This window comes from Schistocerca gregaria, chromosome 8 (genome assembly GCF_023897955.1).
Source record: "Schistocerca gregaria isolate iqSchGreg1 chromosome 8, iqSchGreg1.2, whole genome shotgun sequence".
Lineage (NCBI taxonomy): Eukaryota > Metazoa > Arthropoda > Insecta > Orthoptera > Acrididae > Schistocerca > Schistocerca gregaria.
Window position 1 is genome coordinate 272,384,020 of NC_064927.1, and position 19,911 is coordinate 272,403,930.

General features: G+C 45.5%; 1 protein-coding gene across 5 annotated transcripts in view; it reads left to right on the forward strand.

Annotated features, from left to right (window-relative positions):
* The window catches only part of LOC126284850 (protein diaphanous), a 346,639-nt gene that overhangs the window by 235,548 nt on the left and 91,180 nt on the right, over nt 1-19,911 (forward strand). Inside the window, exon 1 of one of the 5 annotated variants that reach the window (XM_049984082.1) lies at nt 18,022-18,148. The exons of 3 other annotated variants lie outside the window; for them this stretch is intronic. In XM_049984082.1, the coding sequence (XP_049840039.1) occupies nt 18,122-18,148 (27 nt within the window). In that variant the 5' untranslated portion in view covers nt 18,022-18,121. Of the gene's footprint in view, nt 1-18,021; nt 18,288-19,911 lie in introns of those variants that run through there. One more of the 5 variants, XM_049984083.1, reaches the window with a different exon arrangement.

Genomic DNA, 19,911 nt, shown 5'->3' on the forward strand with positions numbered 1-19,911 from the left:
TTTTGTTTATGATGATATTTATTTAACTGTGTTAGTGAGATGAAGGGCTAGTGTGTGCATTGGTGTCGTGTACAACACAGCGTTGTTCCTGTTGCGTGGGAGCGCTCCTTGCTGGCTGCGCAATGAGTAGGACAAGGCCGAGGGCGGACGTATTCTCGGGGCGAGGGGCCGCTTGCTCGTTCTTCACGTCGACAAGCACGTTCCCTACAGCAAGCTGGCACTTCAAGCAAGGAGCTAGTCACCACACATCAGGTGTTCTTTTAGGAATGTCAGTTTGCGTTGGTGTCGTCAGTAGCATCCTATAAACACGCAATACAGAAATGATTGAGTCGAGATGCCATAGGAAAACACGGCCGTTGCAAGCAAACCTCTTCTTCTTTTTGCTTGGTGCTTCTACGAAGGATCGGCATTGTTAGGAAACCGATTTGGTATGGCTAATAAAATGGTTTGCCGTATACTCTTCCTGTCATCAGCCGGTTACCTCACTGCAAGGAAGAATTTTACCCCCGACTGTGTGTGTGTGTGTGTGTGTGTGTGTGTGTGTGTGTGTGTGTGTGTGTGTGTTATGTTATTCATATCAGAGCGTGCGGAATTTTTCTAAGTGGTTGTGAATCGTGTAACTGAGGCGCGACTTGGGCACAAGTCAGGTATTCACGTAGTCGGATGTGGGAAAACCCCTAAAAGCCACACCCAGATTGGCCGGCACACCGACTCTGCTTATTAATCCGCCGGGCGGATTCGATAAGGGCCCGGTCCACATCCCCGTCCCAGAAATGGCTCTTTAACACGCACGGGTATCCGCAGTGATCGCAAGCAAGCGAGCAAACCTATAGTAACGTTTGTTTGTTGTCTGAGGGATAGTTTTCTATTGACCTACAAGGAAATAATACAATTTTTTTTTAACCGAAGCTAGTTTTCTGTGTTTGTAAATACTGCAGAAACACGCAAGAAAGCGTGGAGTGTTTCCAATCATTAAAAGAATAATCTTCATTTCATCTTCTCTTGCAGCAGCTGTAGGAGGTCAAGTATTTCTGTTCCGCCCTCTTGTCAGCCATCTATTAAGTTTTACGGCAGGATTGCTTTGTCTTTACGTCATTCACTGTCTGGTAGCTACCTTGGTCCTTGATATTTAGCATATATGAAACATCCTACATCATGCGCTCTGTTCTCTTTAAATATCCCGACCTATATCGTAATTACATTGCACGAATTCTGTTGTTCATTGTACCAAGATAATGTGTATAGAATTCCACGTATTAACGACAGTTCTAATCGTTTCTGCTTAGCACGTGGAAGCGCATGGACAAACAGGATATAACGGCCAGTGCTCTTTTTTGAAATACAAGTCCCACGTCGATGAAGCTACTCGAATGTAAAATAGAAGAGTTATTACGAGGAATCTTCCATACAGCCCCTCCACGTCACCAAAGATTTTCATGTGCCTTGCGAAGTAGATCTTCGTCTGTAGCGACTAAACTTGGGGGATACAGAAACTTCTCAATCAAAATAAATTAGATGTGACTTCTGAAATTTTCCCGGCGTATTTGTTCTTCTAATAATTTCCGGGTATGCAGCCGGATCCCGTCGACATTCTGCCACGATATTTCGGCCCAGAGACGTCCGGCCAACATCAGGTGAATACACAACTACTGAAGAGCCCAGGTGCAGTCGCGGTATTTATGCCGAATCTCGCGCATGCGAAATGTACTGGCATCCTACAGCGCATGCGTTACGTGTTGACATGCGCGGCATAGCCGAGTTGAACGTGCTGCCCTCGGTGGTGAAAATAAAAGATCATCTAGTCATTGAGTACCGAAAGACGCTGTTGATTCCGCTGTGATTGTATAATTTTAATAACAGGATTCCAATTTTTATCCAGCTTAAAGCCGTTGTCACGATTTATAAGATTATCGGCAAGACGTATTTCCACTGATTCCTTGATCACGGAATCCCAAAATCCGGAAACCGGAGCTAAAATTTTTGTTCCATTGTATTCCATTGAATGTCCCAATGAAATACAGTGCTCTGCTACTGCCGATTTTGACGGTTGCCGCAGACGGGTGCATCTTTCATGTTCTGTACATCGTTCATGGACGGTTCTTGTCGTCTGGCCAATATATGCAGAGCCACATTCACAGGGAATTTTATAGACCCCTGCTTTCTTCAGTTGTAAATCGTCTTTAACGGATCCAACTAGGGCCCGGTTCTTTTCTGGTGGACGGAAGATAACCTTGATTTTATTCTTCTTCAGTAATCGGCCTATTTTCGACGACACATTCCCGGCGTATGGAAGAGAATGGCTACACTTCACACCAAATAAGAAAGGCCATGCGCAATTGTCATAGCAAGAAGCAGCGCACTGAGGACGCTCATGACGACTTTAAATCAACTGCGTTTCTGCCATACGCCATATCCCGGTTCGCAATCGATCTGAAGGTGGTTTATTCAACAATTCGTATTAGTTGGTATTAGTTTTGTTTCGTTCTAGTGTCACTTCCCACCAGAGGGGTAATACATTGAGATACCACCACGTTACTCAGCGCCACTTTCTTGGGATAGATCTGCTGTAGACGTCTATGTATTGGGATAAAAATGTGGCTCCTCACAGTTCTTGCCTCGCTATGTTACGGTACGGTACACAGTTCACTACGTTTGTCACACGACGTTACGCTACATAATTAACTTCTCCCGCGACAATGCGTTTTTAGGAATGGGTTACTTCTTGTAAACCAAGGAAAAAGCTAGCAACGCTACACCTTCGCAGTAAACTTTACATTCCGAAACTTGTCTTGCGAACTCAAAGATTTTCAATACTTTGAGTGGGATTCAGTTGGTACTGATATACATTGGCGACTGTTCAGACCATGCTTAACTTTGGCTACTTCCGTAACCGTCCTTGAATCCATATACCCAGTGAAGCCGTATGCTTTCCTGAAATACTGGCGCTATTAAAATGAAAATAGTGAACAGTGCCTCATGTTGTCCTTATCGACCACTGCTACAGCGCCACGAAAGTGCCCTGTGGTAAGTTCCTTGTCTACAATACTGTCTGCTAGCACTCTTTAACCTCCTCCTCCCCCCCCCCCCCCCCCCCCCACACCACCACCAAAACCACCACACCTCAAATCAACCAACCAACTCTCAAACGTTCTACCGACCACGGGTTTTTCGATTCATTCACACTGAAGCGGCCATATCTACATCTACGTTTCTGCTAACCTTTTCGAGTGTACTCCAGAGAATGCTTTCCATTGTATAAGGGCTGAAACTTTGGTTCAAATGGCTCTGAGCACTATGGGACTTAACATCTGTGGTCATCAGTCCCCTAGAACGTAGAACTACTTAAACCTAACTAACCTAAGGACATCACACACATCCATGCCCGAGGCAGGATTCGAACCTGCGACCGTAGCAGTCGCGCGGTTCCGGACTGAGCGCCTGAACCGCTAGACCACCGCGGCTGGCGGCTGAAACTTTATTATTATTATTTTATTATTACTATTATTAAACTCCCCTCGAACAGGCAATGAAAACCCAACGGTACCGTATCGTCCTCAGCGCTCGGGCGTTACTGGATGCGGACGTGGAGGGGCATGTGGTTAGGAGACCGCTCTCCCGGCCGTATGTCAGTTCACGAGACCGGAGCTGCTACCTCTCAATCAAATACCTCCTCAGTTTGCCTCATAAGGGCTGAGTGCATCCCGCTTTCCCACAGCGCTCTGCAGTGCTAGCCCAGCCCGACAGCGCTGAACTTGGGTGATCTAACGGGAACCGGCGTTACCACTGCGGCAAGGCCGTTGGCTGAACTTCAATAGTGGCAACTTTTTCTTTATATTTTATACGAAGACATACATGTTTTAAATATTTGCTGCCCATCAGACTAGTCACCAGCACTGTCTGTAACTCCTTGCCAGCGACGTGGAGGTCATATGATACTCTTAGCAAGATCAGGTTCGCTGATAGTTCAAATGGGTCGCTTTGTTACCCGACGTATTTTTGTAACAGTTCTGAAGCGAATGCCATGAAGTGCTTTCTCCAATTTAGGAATTAAGTTGAAGTCACAGGCCTCAAGTTCGGGAGTGTGGTGGGTGGTAGAGTACTTATCAACCCCATCCATAGTACAAATCAGTCACAACTTGCTCCACATGCGCCCGAGCATTGTCCTGCAAAAAGGGTGGTCGGGTTCTGAAGAAAGTGTCGCTCTTCCTCTAAGGTGGTCGCCGACTGTGTTCCAAAAATGAATAGCGGGTTCACAAAGCTGTGTAAGTAGGCTTCCGCGTGATATTTCACGTCTATCAAGTGTATGCCAGTCCAGTTTTTTCACATGCCTCAAACAAACCTATGATTGCACGTGCTGCCTTTCTTTGTACGCTTTTAATATCCGTTGATAGTCCTATCTGGTATGGGTCCCACACGCTTGAGCAATACTCTAGTATGGGTTGCATATGTGTCTTGAAAGCAAGCTTGCTTTGGAGACTGCGTCTCCCCAGTATCGTACTAGTGAAACAAAGTCTGCCACCAACTATATATAATACGTAGCTTCTGTGATCACTCATCAGCTAACCGGTGACATGCCGAAATGCCGAAATGACGAGACCCTTGACAGTGGGAGATAAATCGTGCCAGTAACATCGAATTTTGAATATAGAAAAATACGCTATCTCATAAGAAGCGTCCTGGACATTAATATGAGGTGTGGCCTTTGTGACGGATCTAACTCTGTTGGGGACACTTTCAGTAAGATGTTTGAATGTCTGGAGGAATGGAAGCCCATTCTTTCTCGAGAGACTAAACCAGAGAAGGTAGTGATGTTGGAAACAGGGGCCTGGAGCGAAGTTCATGTTGTTATCTCGTCCCGAAGGTATTCCACTGGGTTCAGGTTGGAACTCTGGACGTGTCAGTCCATTTCACGAATGTTAAGGTCCAAAAGCCCTTGTCTCAGGAACGCTGCCTCATAAAAGGGTGCATTGTTTGGTGGTGCAATCGTCGTCTCCGAACTGTTAGTATACTGTAAGCTCTTTTCAATGCCGTAAAATGTTTTCACATCCGTCTGCGTCTAGCGTTTTCTAAAGCACAATAAGAGGACCCCGCGCTAACCACGAAATGCTATACGGTTCCTGTACGTCAGTACACGTTGTCTGACTGGTGATAATTTTGCTGTGGTTTTTCCTTCGTGTTTCGACATCACAACCGCGTCACGATTAGTCGACTTTGAAATGTCCTTGGTGGATTTGTCAATCAGATGACAACCAATGGATGGTTCAAATGGCTCTGTGACCTATGGCACTTAACAGCTGAGGTCATCAGTCCCCTAGAACTTAGAACTACTTAAACCTAACTAACCTAAGGACATCACACACATCCATGCCCGAGGCAGGATTGGAACCTGCGACCGTAGCAGTGACGCGGTTCCGGATTGAAGTGCCTAGAACCGCTCGGCCACCGCGGCCGGCCAACCAATGGATAATTCACCTTCCTGACCGATGGATTCTACTGCTGTTGCTTCTTTGCTAGCAGCTGGACTCCCCCCCCCCCCTTTTAAACTGGTGGGTTTGCATCTCCTGACATCTAATGGTCAATTCCGCATTACATGGTTTGTCCTGAAATTTTTGCGCATATAGTAAGAATTACAACTATGTGATGCTTTCGTACAGGACGATGTTAGATTTTCGGCAGACTGCTGTTGTCGTTTCTGTGTAGGGCGTCATTGGACGACGGTTTTGAAGGGGGTGTTGTCAGCGCACTGCTTATCCAACCCGCTAATAACGCGTTTCGAAATCATATCTACTCGTCCTGAAGTGGTTCTTGAGCCTTACCCATGAGGACGAATGAATGCGGTTCCAGTCCTCTCACAGAGGTAAATTCAGTAGTAGTAATATCGAAAAGAAATAATTCTTTACCTTTCAGTCACACATGCGTAGCATACTACCTTTTTTATGCTTTATTATATTGTCAAATATGATTACAGTCAAATACCTTTATAGTATTTAAATCTTTTTTAGTGAAGTGTAATTGTTATTAACAAAAATACATTAAATTTTGAATAACATTATGATGTTTCGTAATGTTGTATATAGGCGTCAGATAACTAGGAAACGTCATTTAAGTTCTGAAATTTTTTTCACGTAAAACTTTGCTTTCCATTTTCTCCATAATGCAGTGACCACATTATCTTTGACTTATTCTTCCCACATTTACAGACTTAAAATTCGGTATCAATTAACAACTGTAATGCTAAATCAAACTACAGTATTTGCGAACATAGGTAAAGCAACAGATCGCCAGTGACAGAGGAGAATCACTTTCGTTCTAGTGTTTCAATTGATGACATATTGTATCGTGATGTAGGTAATAGATAAAATGTTCAGTTGCTATAATCGGATTGAAAAAAATCTGTTGTGCATTTTGAACACCTGAATGTGTGTTACAATTGACGCCTTTACGCTGCGTTCCTGCACTTGCGAGGGATGCGAAGAAACTGGAAAACCGTCATGGCTGGTACTTGTAACTGAAGTTCGGATGGAACTAAACCAACCGCGCAGAATTAGCCGAACGGTCTGAGGCGCTGCATTCATGGACTCTCTCTGTGTGTGTGTGTGTGTGTGTGTGTGTGTGTGTGTGTGTGTGTGTGTGTGTGTGTGTGTGTCCTTAGGATAATTTAGGTTAAGTAGTGTGTAAGCTTAGGGACTTACGGCCTTAGCATAAGTCCCATAAGATTTCACACACATTTGAACATTTTTTTGGAACTAAACGGAAAAAACGAAAACCATGAAATAAAACAAATATAAAATTTCGCTTGAAGTGAGGTTTGCAGTTGCGATACCGTCTGGCAAGTAGATCGGTACCACCAGGAACAATTTGCGGTGCGTGTCGCTGTCATTGTCTTCAGTAGTTCGTAAAATTTTGTAAGAATCCCGCGTTGACACTGTGTGGAGACTTGTATTTACCCCTTCGCCAGTAAAGCCCGGCTGGCATGATCCAGAGACACAACGCAACTGTCACCGGCTGAAAATAAACCTCGCAACGGTGAGCGGTGCAAGCGGCAAGTTACCGCTGAAGGGCCCCGACCGCGTTGTCGCGGTAAACATAGCTCAGTAGGACACCCGCAGTCTCAATTATCCAAGTGGCTGGCTGGCTGTCTGTCTGCCTATGTGCGAGCGCGCAGGGCTCGCTGGATGGGAGGTAGCTGAACTAAGCCGGCGAAATCTCCGCAGAATCCTTCGTGAGCTTCCTTCCTGTGCAACTGATTGTTTTCCGATCTTGCCGTGATGAGTACCATCAGATCACGTGGACTAAAATCGAACAACCAATCAGATGTAGCCTTTGTCGAAGAACCGAGCGAGAGATTTCTGGCCGGCCGGAGTGGCCGAGCGGTTCTAGGCGCTACAGTCTGAAACCGCGCGACCGCTACGGTCGCAGGTTCGAATCCTGCCTCGGGCATGGATGTGTGGATTTCCTTAGGTTAGTTAGGTTTAAGCAGTTCTAAGTTCTAGGGGACTGATGACCTTAGAAGTTGAGTCCCATAGTGCTCAGAGCCATTTGAACCATTTGAATTTGAGTGATTTCTGGACGCTGATTCAAGAAGACACCTATTATTCTACTACTACTACTAGTACTACTGCTACTACTACATCCATATTATGCGAACCATGTGCATTGCAGAGAGTTACGTCGCATTGTACCAGTTAGGGCTCTTACCCGTTGCTACGACTCTAAGCCTCGTCGTTTTCGGACGTTAAATACGTATCTCCATTAGTTTCACATACAGAACGCGGCAAGAATGATATGCTTAAACGCCTCTGTTCGGTCTGTAATTAGTCTACTTTTGTCTTCGCGATCCCTACGGGTTCGACACGTAAGGCGTTGCTGTATATTCCTAGATAATTCGCTTTAAATTGGCTCTTGAAACTTAGTAAGTATGAAGGATGTTCATAACTTCCACCGGCCATCCCTTATTTAGGTTTTCCGCGGTTTCCCTAAATCTTGTAAGGCAGTGACGTCATGGTTCCTCGGAAAAGGTCACACCCAATTTTCGTCTCCACCCTTCCTCAGTCTCGTCGTTAACAGAACGTTAAACACCAGTCTCTCTCACTTTCTGCTGCTGAAGTAAACTTACTGTTTTTCACTGCTAGTGATACTGCATGACGACAGAAAATATAAATCAAGACAGCCGCGCGGGATTAGCCGAGCGGTCTGGGCGCTGCAGTCAGGGACTGTGCGGCTGGTCTCGGCGGAGGTTCGAGTCCTCCCTAGGAGCGCCGGCCCCCGGCACGAATCCGCCCGGAGGATTTGTGTCGAGGTCCGGTGAGCCGGCCAGTCTGTGGATGGTTTTTAGGAGGTTTTCCATCTGCCTTGGCAAATGCGCCTTATTCCGCCTCAGCTACACTACGTCGGAGATTGGTGCGCAAACAAGTTTCCCACGTACGCGTACGCCACCATTACTCAGCCACGCAAACATAGGCCTTACACTCGTGTGGTGTGAGCCGTTCCCTGGGGATCCACCGGGGGCCAAACCGCACACAATAACCCTGGGTTCGGTGTGGGGCGGCGGAGGGGTGAAGTGGACTGCGATGGTAGTCGTGGGGTTGCTGACCACTGCGGCGGGGACGGAGCGGAGCCTCTCCGTCGTTTCTCGGTCCCCTGTTAACATAACATAACATAAGGGGGTATTCCTTCTGCGCGACAATGCACGGCCGCACATCAGCAATGACAGCTACAGTGCGAAGTTGACGTCGTTGTGCCACAGAATCCATATTCACCGGATTTCGCTGAATCTTATTCTGCCTTATTCAATAACATGACGGACGCGCTGCGAGGTAAGACGTTTGTCTACAACGAATAATTGCAGGCAGCTGTCCACGAGTGGGCGCGTAGTACCACCAAACAGTGGTTCCGTGGCGCATTAATGAAGTGGCCAGGAAGGTGGACCGGTGTATTAAAGTGGAGACTATAGATTCCACGTAAATTGATTCACCTTGCATGTACATTAATTTATGTTCATTAATAAATAAGGTACAAACAATACTATTTTAAATCATTTCCGAACGGTCCTCGTATATCCCCTAGTATGGTAAATCTTCTAGAACCTCATGATGATGCGTTGATGTGGGTTGGTTGTTCAACAAAGAAATTTTATCGGCAGCTCTTGACGGTAAATCACGACGTTCTGTCCAGGGCAGTATGTTTTGTTATGCGGTATGAATAACGGCGTGCATCTTAAAAACCTAGTGGTTTAATTTTGTGTTAGGTAAAGACGTAACGTAGAGCGAAGGAGGAGGAATGCGCATAGTAAGTGAATGTACCAGTGTGTAGCACTCTCAGTTTCTACCGCGGGATGTGCCGCTGCTGCCTTACTGGGTCTTGCAGGCCTCGGCCGATAGTGAAAGCTATTCCGTACATGGGCATCCCAGCATCTGCTGCGCCGCCGCTAGGCCTGGGGAAACCAGACAGACAAGTCGTAGCGTGTGCTGTGCATGCAATGCTCACGTCTGCAGTCGCAGTGACTTTCTGGCAACTGTCGGGACAGGCCGAACGTATCAACTGGTACCGGAAAATTGGCGCATTCTTTCTTATTCACTGTAGCAATGCTACAGAGAACGCTGAGACACACTACACGTACTCCCATTAATGAAAAATAACAGAAAACTAGAATTGTAAGTACAGTTGACTCTTGCTGATTGGAACCTCGATAAATCGAATTCCTCAATAAATCCAAGTACACTACTGGCCATTAAAATTGCTACACCAAGAAGAAATGCAGATGATAAATGGGTATTCATTGGACAAATATATTATACTAGAACTGGCATGTGATTACATTTTCACGCAATTTGGGTGCATAGATCCTGAGAAATCAGTACCCTGAACAACCCCCTCTGGCCGTAATAACCGCCTTGATACGCCTGGGCATGAGTCAGAGATTGGATGGCGTGTAGAAGTACAGCTGCCCATGCAGCCTCAACACGATACCACAGTTCATCAGGAGTAGTGACTGGCGTATTGTGACGAGCCAGTTGCTCGGCCACCATTGACCAGACGTTTTCAATTGGTGAGAGATCTGGACACTGTGCTGGCCAGGGCAGTATTCGAACATTTTCTGTATCCAGAAAGGCCCGTACAGGACCTGCAACATGCGGTCGTGCATTATCCTGCTGAAATGTAGGGTTTGGCAGGGATCGAATGAAGGGTAGAGCCATGGGTCGTAACACATCTGAAATGTAACGTCCACTGTTCAAAGTACCATCAATGTGAACAAGAGGTGACCGAGACGTGTAACCAATGGCACCCCATACCATCACGCCGGATGATACGCCAGTATGGCGATGACGAATACATACGCCAGTATGGCGATGATGAATACATGCTTCCAATGTGCGTTCACCGCGATGTCGCCAAACACGTATGCGACCATCATGATGCTGTAAACAGAACGTGGACTCATCCGAAAAAATGACGTTTTGCCATTCGTCCACCCAGGTTCGCCGTTGACACACCATCGCAGGCGCTCCTGTCTGTGATGCAGCGTCAAGGGTAACCGCAGCCATGGTCTCCGAGTTTATCATGCTGCTGCAAACGTCGTCGAACTGTTCGTGCAGATGGTTGTTGTCTTGCAAACAACCCCATCTGTTGACTAAGGGTACGAGACGTATCTGCACGATCCGTTACAGCCATGCGAATAAGATGCCTGTCATCTCGACTGCTAGTGATACGAGGCCGTTGGGATCTAGCACGGCGTTCCGTATCACCCTCCTGAACCCACCGATTCCATATTCTGCTAACAGTAATTGGATCTCGACCAACGCGAGCAGCAATGTCGCGATACGATCTTTATCAAAGTCGGAAACGTGATGGTACGCATTTCTCCTCCTCACACGAGGCATCACATCATCGTTACACCAGGTAACGTCGGTAAACTGCTGTTTGTGTATGAGAAATCAAACTTTCCTCATGTCAGCACGTTATAGGTGTCGCCATAGGCGCCAACCTTGTGTGAATGCTCTGAAAAGCTAATCGTTTGCATATCACAGCATCTCCTTCCTGTCGGTTAATTTTCGCGTCTGTAGTACGTCATCTTCGTGGTGTAGCAATTTCAATGGCCAGAAATATAGTTGCCTGATCTCCCGGGGGAGAAATAATAATAAATAAATCAATAATTCGAAGAGATTGTGTTTTTTGGTACACTCGATAAATTGAAGCGATAGTCATTACAGACGTGGCTTAAAATCGGAAGTCGGCGGCTGTCTAACACGCAGTAATTGGAACTGTTTCGTCAATTGTTTATTTATTTCGTCACTCAGCTCTTCACGACACTTCTTTGTTTATTCAGCAGTGCATAACCTACTGCAGTACGCCTATCAGTTGTAAAAATGATCTTAAAGAAGTCCTAGTGTTTCACTCTCCCAAAACAAGACACAGGATACTGCGGCCGTGGAATCTGGAGTGAAAAGAAAGGTTGAAGCAAAACTATTGGGATTCCGCCGGGCAGAGTGACAAGTAGGATGGCTAACAGAGTGCATTAGAATTGTTCGTGTCCGCATCTCGTGGTCGTGCGGTAGCATTCTCGCTTCCCGCGCTCGGGTTCCCGGGTTCGATTCCCGGCGGGGTCAGGGATTTTCTCTGCCTCGTGATGACTGGGTGTTGTGTGACGTCCTTAGGATAGTTACATTTAAGTAGTTCTAAGTTCTAGGGGACTGTTGACCATAGATGTTAAGTCCCATAGTGCTCAGAGCCAGTGTTGTTGGTGTTTACTGTAGTCAGGCCTCGTGCGGCATGTAAGGGGCCTGAACAGTGTCAGATGTTGAGTGATCACATTGAAGGACACACAGATACTGCACACTCAGTACCTGGCTGTTTGAAATAGGCCTCAGTGTAGGTGCCCATTTGGCCGACTAGTGGAACCGTTAAATATGTAGATTTGTGGGGTATTCGAATGCGAAAGTGGCCCGATGTTGGACTTCATGGAAATGAGTATGCCTGGACAGGCATACTCGTTGTCAAGCTTCCTGTCGACCACGTCTGACTAACCCCTTCCCATCAGCGCCTGCTATCTGGGGACAAGCAACAGACTCCCTGCAACATTCAGTGCTGTACCGCACCATTGGTCGGAGACTAGTAGCAGCCGGATTAGGCAATTATAGTCCCATGCATGTGCTGTATTTAACACAACATAAACGGCTGTGTTTGCAGTGGTGCCGCGACCGGCGATCATTGTGTTCAGCGGTGAACTGCGTTTATGCACTACCCCGGATGACCATCGTCAACCAGTGTGGCGGCGAACTTGGGAAGAGCCTTCCAGTGTTTTGGAGAGGCACAATGGTGTTACTCCTGGCGACATGGGACGCAGAGCCATCGGATATGACTTGAGATCAAGGCTGATAGTGGCTGAGGGAACTCAGATGGCAGAACGGTACATCGGGGACATCGTGCGACCTCATGGCTTACGTCTCATGAGACAGTAGCGTGGTGCTCTCATAAAACGTGTGTGAGACTAGCTTGGGCGTCAACTCTGTACCAACGCCAGTATCCAGGTTGTCAAGGATCATTTAAGCAGTTGCGGAACAGCTTTCCTCAGAGGAGGATACAACGGCTTGATGACACTTCAGAGTCGAATCAATTCATACATCCAGGCCAGAATGGGTTCAGCGTAGTACTGATGAGTGGGCTCATACTGCCAGGATCTGTGTAAATTTGAGTCGATTTTGTGAGAACTGAAATAACGTCACATACTCTCTAAACCCACAAAATTTCGTTTCCTCCTCCCCCCCCCCCTTCCTTCTAGACGCTTCTTTTGCCTGGTAGCGTATTTTCGGCATTGGTCACAATAGAAAATGAGATAGACAAAGCACACTGCGCTTTAATGAAGCAGAAAAAGTTCACCTATTTTTTCGTATGAATAATTTAAATTTTGCTATAGATTTTCGTAAATTTGTATGTACTTCTTCGTTTAAAAAAAATTAATGAAATGTAAAAAAATGAACTTTTTTATATAAGTTGTTTGTTTGTAAAGGCATGCGAATATTACTGAAATTACAATTGTATTTTTTAGCTTTATTTACTTCGACTTTTTCTTGATTCCTCCGTGATCAGTCACACTTACGTTGAATCGAACTCTGAGCTATTCAAACTTTTCCTGAGGTCCATCGAACTTCGAATTATCGAGAGTCGGCCGTAATTTCAATGTGATCATATGTGGCCGACCTTTAAAATATTTGCGATAGCGCGAAGCAGAAGTGAAAATACGTTTCTGGTGGATGAGTTCATTTTCGAAACCAGTTATTGTTGTTTCCGTAATTAACTCAGACTTGTGACCCATACTACTGTAGTGCCCTTAGTGGCATATTTATATATTGTTTTGGGTCAAATGGCTGTGAGTACTATGGGACTTAACAGCTGAGGTCATCAGTCCCCTAGATCTACTTAAACCTAACTAACCTAAAGACGTCACACACAGCCATGCCCAAGGCAGGATTCGAACCTGCGACCGTAGCGGTCGCGCGATTCCAGACTAAAGCGCCTAGAACCGCTTGGCCACTCCGGCCGGCTATATTGTTTTAAAATTTTGACTATACCTGTTACGTATTCGGGTGTAAAATGTTTTAATTGTAGTTTTCATGTTTTGAGTAGAGCGATGTCGCTCAAATTTCCTTTTAACCACATGTAGGATAACAGTTTCTTTTTAAGAAGGCGCCCCTAGTTGTCGTTGAAAACTAGTTAAAGAATTTTCAATTCTATTTGCAACCGGTTGGCTGAAAATTTGTGACATCGTAATTAATTACGGTTGCTGATCAGAGCCATGTTCAAAACATACTCGTTTTTATTTATTTATGACAGTACATCGGAAGATAATTCCACAAAACAATAGGCAATCGAAGTATTCAGAAGAAGGTAGCATTGTCGTCTTTGTGTCAATATGGCGAGATATACTTTTCGGTGCAAAATATGCCGAAATTATTGGCGTGCTATAATAGCTCGAAAACAATGAATTTAACACGTAGTATTTCATGCATTGATTCGGCTTTATTACATTACTTTAAGCTATATTTTTTGTCTCTTTTGTCAGTGTTCAGTCTTCATCTACGTCTATCCTCCACAAGACGTGGTAGGATGTTTGGCGGAGAATATGGCTTGGTTCAAATGGCTCGGAGCACTGTGGGACAACCTGCGACTGTAGCGGTCGCGCGGCTCCAGACTGTAGTGCCTAGAACCGCTCGGCCACCTCGGCCGAGAATACTTCCGGTCATTTTCTACTCTTGCCCCTTCCATTCGTGAACAATGAGTCTTATAATTATGGAAAACAACGATAGAGTGCTAACATATGTTTATTGATGAGATTTAATTGCTTTACTCTCTGCTGTGAGTATGCAGTGTTGGTCACATTAGTTAAGCCTGCGTACCAAACCGTGGTGCGGACACGGATCTCTGCCTTTCGCGGGCAATGTGCTAACAATTATGCCATGCCGCAGAACTTGGCGCAGTCCTCCCACCCTCTTCCCCCCAACCCACCCCTTTTCCTTTCTTCTAAACTCTACAAGGTTGCGCGTCTCAAAACTCCGAGAGTTAGAATGGAGCGGGGAGTGTGGCTAACGCGCAGCCTGAGGAATATTGCTGGAATTAATTCTTTTAGCCTGTGCCAAATTTCCGCATGACAGCTTAAATCTGTGACGGTGTCGATGAGTGTACTCCGGACGATTCTGCGAACGGGACTGTCTGCGCAGAGACTTATTTACTCTGGGTTGTCCTCAACACGTCCGAAAAACAAGTGCAGACGCGGAACAGCCTCGCTCGACCGCGCGACGGATGTGGTTGACCGCAGGATACAATGGAGAAGATTCACGACTACCCTGCAGCCAGTCCGCTGTTTCGGAACCGCACAGAGGCGCTGTCTTTGCAGTGAAGTGCCTGCTCCAAAGTGAGGCACAAATTCCAATAAGTATATAAAAAAACTATTTTATGGAGTTTACCTTTACGTGAATAATGTTACGCTTGCACAAAGTATTGATTAAAAGGAGGTAATCGTATAACTTTTGTCAGCAGTCACCGAAATGGTCTGTACAAAACTGAAACGAAGTAGACCGGTTCGGCAGTATGGTTTTAATAGCGACACTGAGTGCTAGAGGGGTCTGAGCAGCTTGAGTGATAATTTTGAATATTGCTTTCCTGTATCATTTCATTGCTTCTGCAGTACTTACGAGGGGTGAACAACGCTGTCGGGAAGTTGATGTGCAGCATCCGACGTGTGCTCTGTAGGATCCCTTTCTTCGGGAGATTGTACTGAAACACACCTCGATATCTCCCATAAAGGTCTGCCTTTACTATTTACAGGTTATGCTTGAAAGAAACGAGTTTCGATAGGCTTCCGTATAAGTCCAGATTCCTCTACTTGCACCACTTGTGAAGGTCTCGGGTTCACGTTTTCGGTATTTTGACAGCATGCCTATAAGCGATGTACAACGTATGTACTCTAGCATCTCCTACTGGAGTTTGTTGAACATTTTATTTTTTGTAAACTATTAATAAATCGCACATCTCTCGTTACAATACTCAATCCTCTTCGTCCTCTCCTCTTTAATCCCCCCCTCTCTCTCTCTCCTCCTCCCTTCCCCCTCTCTCTCTCCCTCCCCCTCTCTCTTCTCCTCCCTCCACCCACCTCTCTGTCTCCCTCGCCCCGTCTCTGTCTCCCTCGCCCCGTCTCTACCCACTTCAAGAATTATTCATGCCTATTCACGTTGTACTTCAACGGAATTTCAACGACAGTCATATCGGACTGTCCAGTACCGAACAGTGACAATGTTATAATTGCCCGTTCGTCTTACAAAAAGTTTGGAACATAGTGTCAGCATTTATAAAAATATCACTTATAGTGCCAGAATTAATTAATGAGCAAAGCAAAGCTAATGAAGGCTATCCTTAACAAGGATGGCATGATAATTTTTACATTGTGCTGCGAACTGAAATAATGGGTAAAGTGTCGTATAAACAATTTAAGACAAACGTTTATTTCCTCGAGAAATATATGCTTTCTGTCATGTTGACCCTCCCCCTCTGTATTTTTGCCCCTCAGGAAAAATTGACTGTTTTACCAGTGGAACAATTTGTGAATGAAACAATTATAAGGTCTTTTAGTTATGTTCTTATGCTTGCGCAGTTTACGCTTTTTTGTACATATGCTGTGACCCTAAATAATTAGGACTGTTACGGGGATTACAATTTTATGTTTCATATAAGTTTTTGATGCCATATTATCAATTCATTCGTTTGTCATCTTCAATAAATCTTATCATTAAGGGAGAATCGTCAGTGACATGAAAAGAATATAATTATACGTTAGCTAATAAAAGCAGCTACAGCAGGCTACTTGTGTAAGGTATACTACCAGTCAGTTGCCGTTGGTATACATGGAACGGAACCAAAACAGACAATACAATTAAGAAGATTCAAAAGCACAAAATCTACTGTAACATGAATGTGCGCGGTGAGAGTAGTTTTAACTTCAGGTATCAGCAGAGGACGCCGGAGTGTTTACTTCGGAACTTCCTTCCAGAGAATTCTTAATGTTGGCGGCACCTGTCGTTTCGTTTGTGTGAAATACCGCCATTTAAAGCACACTGTGGAACGGTAACGCTTTGATGCATTTTGAAAAGAAAGCGGTGAGCTCGCAGCTGCAATTTTCGTTGTTAAGTTAGTAAAGCAGTCCGAAGCTTGTTCTGAACATCGCATTGTCCTGTTGGATGGGGTATGCCGTAATCTTCTGCGATGTTTGAACTTATATACGCAGCCAGTTATAGGGGACCTGTCATTTAACTTGGATTCCAAACCTTGGTGCAACTCGGCATTTTTCACATCATCAACAACAAATGGCTCTGAACACTATTGGACTTATGTGGTCATCAGGCCCCTAGAACTGAGAACTATTTAAACTTAACTAACCTAAGGACATCACACACACCCATGGCCGAGGCAGGATTCGAACCTGCGATCGTAGCGGTCACGCGGTTCCAGACTGTAGCGCCTAGACCCGCTCGGCCACTCCGGCCGGCTCACATCAACAAACATCATCGGAAATGAGGGAAGCGACAGATAAAAATCCAAGTTTTGACTGGGGATAGAACCCCATTGAGTCAACAAGAAGACTCACACACACACACACACACACATATATATATATATATATATAATGTAGAAGATAAAAAATGTTTATTTTGTATACCGTTTTCGGAGCATTATAATTCAATTTTCAATACAAGCAGTTTATGTGTTTCTAGACTGCATCTTTCAATCTGATGTAGAGTGCACGCTGTTCTCAAACTTCTTGGTGGATTAAAACTTTGTGTCGGACCGGGACTAGAACCTGGAACCTTTCCTAAAGTTGGCAGTGCTCGTACCGACTAAGTTAAGGTCAGAAGCTTTCAGTTCATTTGATAATTAACGATTGGAAATTTCTGTTATTTGGTATTTTTATTTTAATTGCATAATCCTTCACCCCAAGCCCAGTGAATCGGCGTTAGTCCGTTGCCCTCTCTATTAAGGAATCATTCTGGCGTGGGTCGTGGAGAGACGGAGGGGGTGGGGGAAGGACATTTGAATTCGCATAAGCATTGTAGTCATTGGTAGAAGATGTAGAAGGCGATGGGGCTTGATCTGGCTGTTACCACTATGTGATTTTGTCTACCGGCGGAGAGTGAACGTAGTAGGACGGTGATTTGAAATGCACTCCCTCCTGACCATAGTCTATTGACTTAACGAGTGCGGCAGCTTCGTGGACAAACTAGAGTAACATATATGCAAGTGTATGTAGAAGAAGGGTAAACTGTAGTCCCGAGTCATCGGTGATAGCCGGCACTTGAGACTGTGTTGCAGTCCGGACAAGAGTAGCAGTGCGCGCCAACTCCGGTAACGAATGCTCGAGGCCGAAGCCTGGCGCTGCAGGGGCCGTTGCTTTGGCTCGGCGTGGGTGCAGCGCAGCTGTGCGCCCCTGGCGGCGCGCCTTGACTTCAGCCAGTAAAATAACGCGCTGATGTCAACGTGAGTCACGTGGCCACCTTGACCAAGTCTACTGGAGGACGCCGCCGCGGCAGCGGCTACGCACCTTAGTGTTCGCCCGGCCGCGCAAGCGAGTGCAAGAATGTATTACCTGAGTAGCATCTTCCAGGTAATCCAACACTGTCGCAGCCCCGCTGAGCGTCCGTGATCAGTGCACCTCCGCCACGGGCAGTCTTCTTTCCCTTCAGTGGAGTGAACAACCGATTGTCCCGCCATTTGCGAGCAGTGCTTTCGGAATGGATCTGATGGTGAGGATGCGATCTGCCCCAGAGCAGGCGGCGGTGTAGTGAGGTGTATTGTTTTCATTGTAGATGCTGGCGCGACAGTAAGATGTTGCTAACTTGGAATCCCATACATTCAGCGTCAAGTGTTGGCATTGGTGGTACAGCGTGCGTGTGTGTTCTTTAACGATCGACCGATCGAGGGTCTCCAGGTTGCCGCAATAGAAGTGGCCTGGCGGAAATCCATTCTTCAGTTTCGTTTTTCTTTTCTTCTCATGTTTGTGATGTTTGGATTGTTACTAACCATCTAAGTGTTGGTCTGTACGGAACGTAAGTATCAACCCAATTGTTTAGTTTGATGTAGTGAAATTCACTATATTGCCGTTCTGCTTTGATTAGGGGCGCCATTGTCGGCTTTTTTTATTTGTTTGTTTTTAAAATGAATGTTGTAAGATGGACTGATTTGTAACATTAGGTTGGAAGATCATACATAGTTTGGTTGTTGGCAAAGCCAGCAAATGTATCAACTTTTTAAATTCAGTATGTAATATCAGTTGTTACGTTCACTTCGTCGTCGCTTTCCCATGACTAGGAAAAGCTCTATGTAACACTATTGTCCGATACTTTCCAGATGTTTGAAGACATTGTCAGTCCGCGCCCAACGCCCAAAGTATCTGTTGGGATCCCCCATACTTCGTCACTTAAAAATACGCTTGAGTGTATGACGTAGACCTCATAGTGTTGACGGGTAGTTGATAGCGCAACTAGACAAAGCTGACGGTTGTAGCTTAACTAGGCAAAGCTGACGGGTTGTTCAAATGGCTCTGAGCACTATGGGACTTAACATCTTAGGTCATCAGTCCCCTAGAACTTAGAACTACCTAAACCTAACTAACCTAAGGACATGACACACATCCATGCCCGAGGCAGGATTCGAACCTGCGACCGTAGCAGTCCCGCGGTTCCGGACACTAGCGCCTAGAACGGCACGGCCACCGCGGCCGGCTTGACGGGTTGTATCGTATTCTTCACTACTTGTATTTATTCACCTCTATCGTGCACTGACTTAGAGAACCATAATTTGGACCCCGATATTTGTAACGTGGCAAATCTTCTGTTCATTTCTCACCTTTTGTACATTGCACTGTGGAAGAACACTTCGCTTGGTCATAAAACTGTTTCGTACCATGCAGCCTATTTTATATTACAGCTCCTTAGACTACACTGTTTTGTGCACTTCTCCCATCAGCATTTTACCTAATTTTGTTAGTTTTGGTGTATTTTAATTTACAATGATTGTATGGTATGGCTCAGAGTGTAACTGCCAGACTACAACTTCCAAAGCCACTCGGTTCCAGAATTTTTTTGACACTTGACGCTTTTTCCACTTCTGCGATTATTTATTCATATCATAAATGCTAATTTGCATCGAGGTCAATTTTCAGTACTGGCTGGGTAAGACGGAAGACGGCAAGGGCATACCATCTCCAGTAGGATATTGCCTAATAAAGAACACCAGTACTCAACCTGTCCTTCGGTTTGAGACCAGGTTTGCATACATGACTGCATAATAAGAGCTCTAGCGGTTTGTCATGTATCCCATACAACAACGGTAACAACAACAAAAAACAACATTATATTTCCACATCAC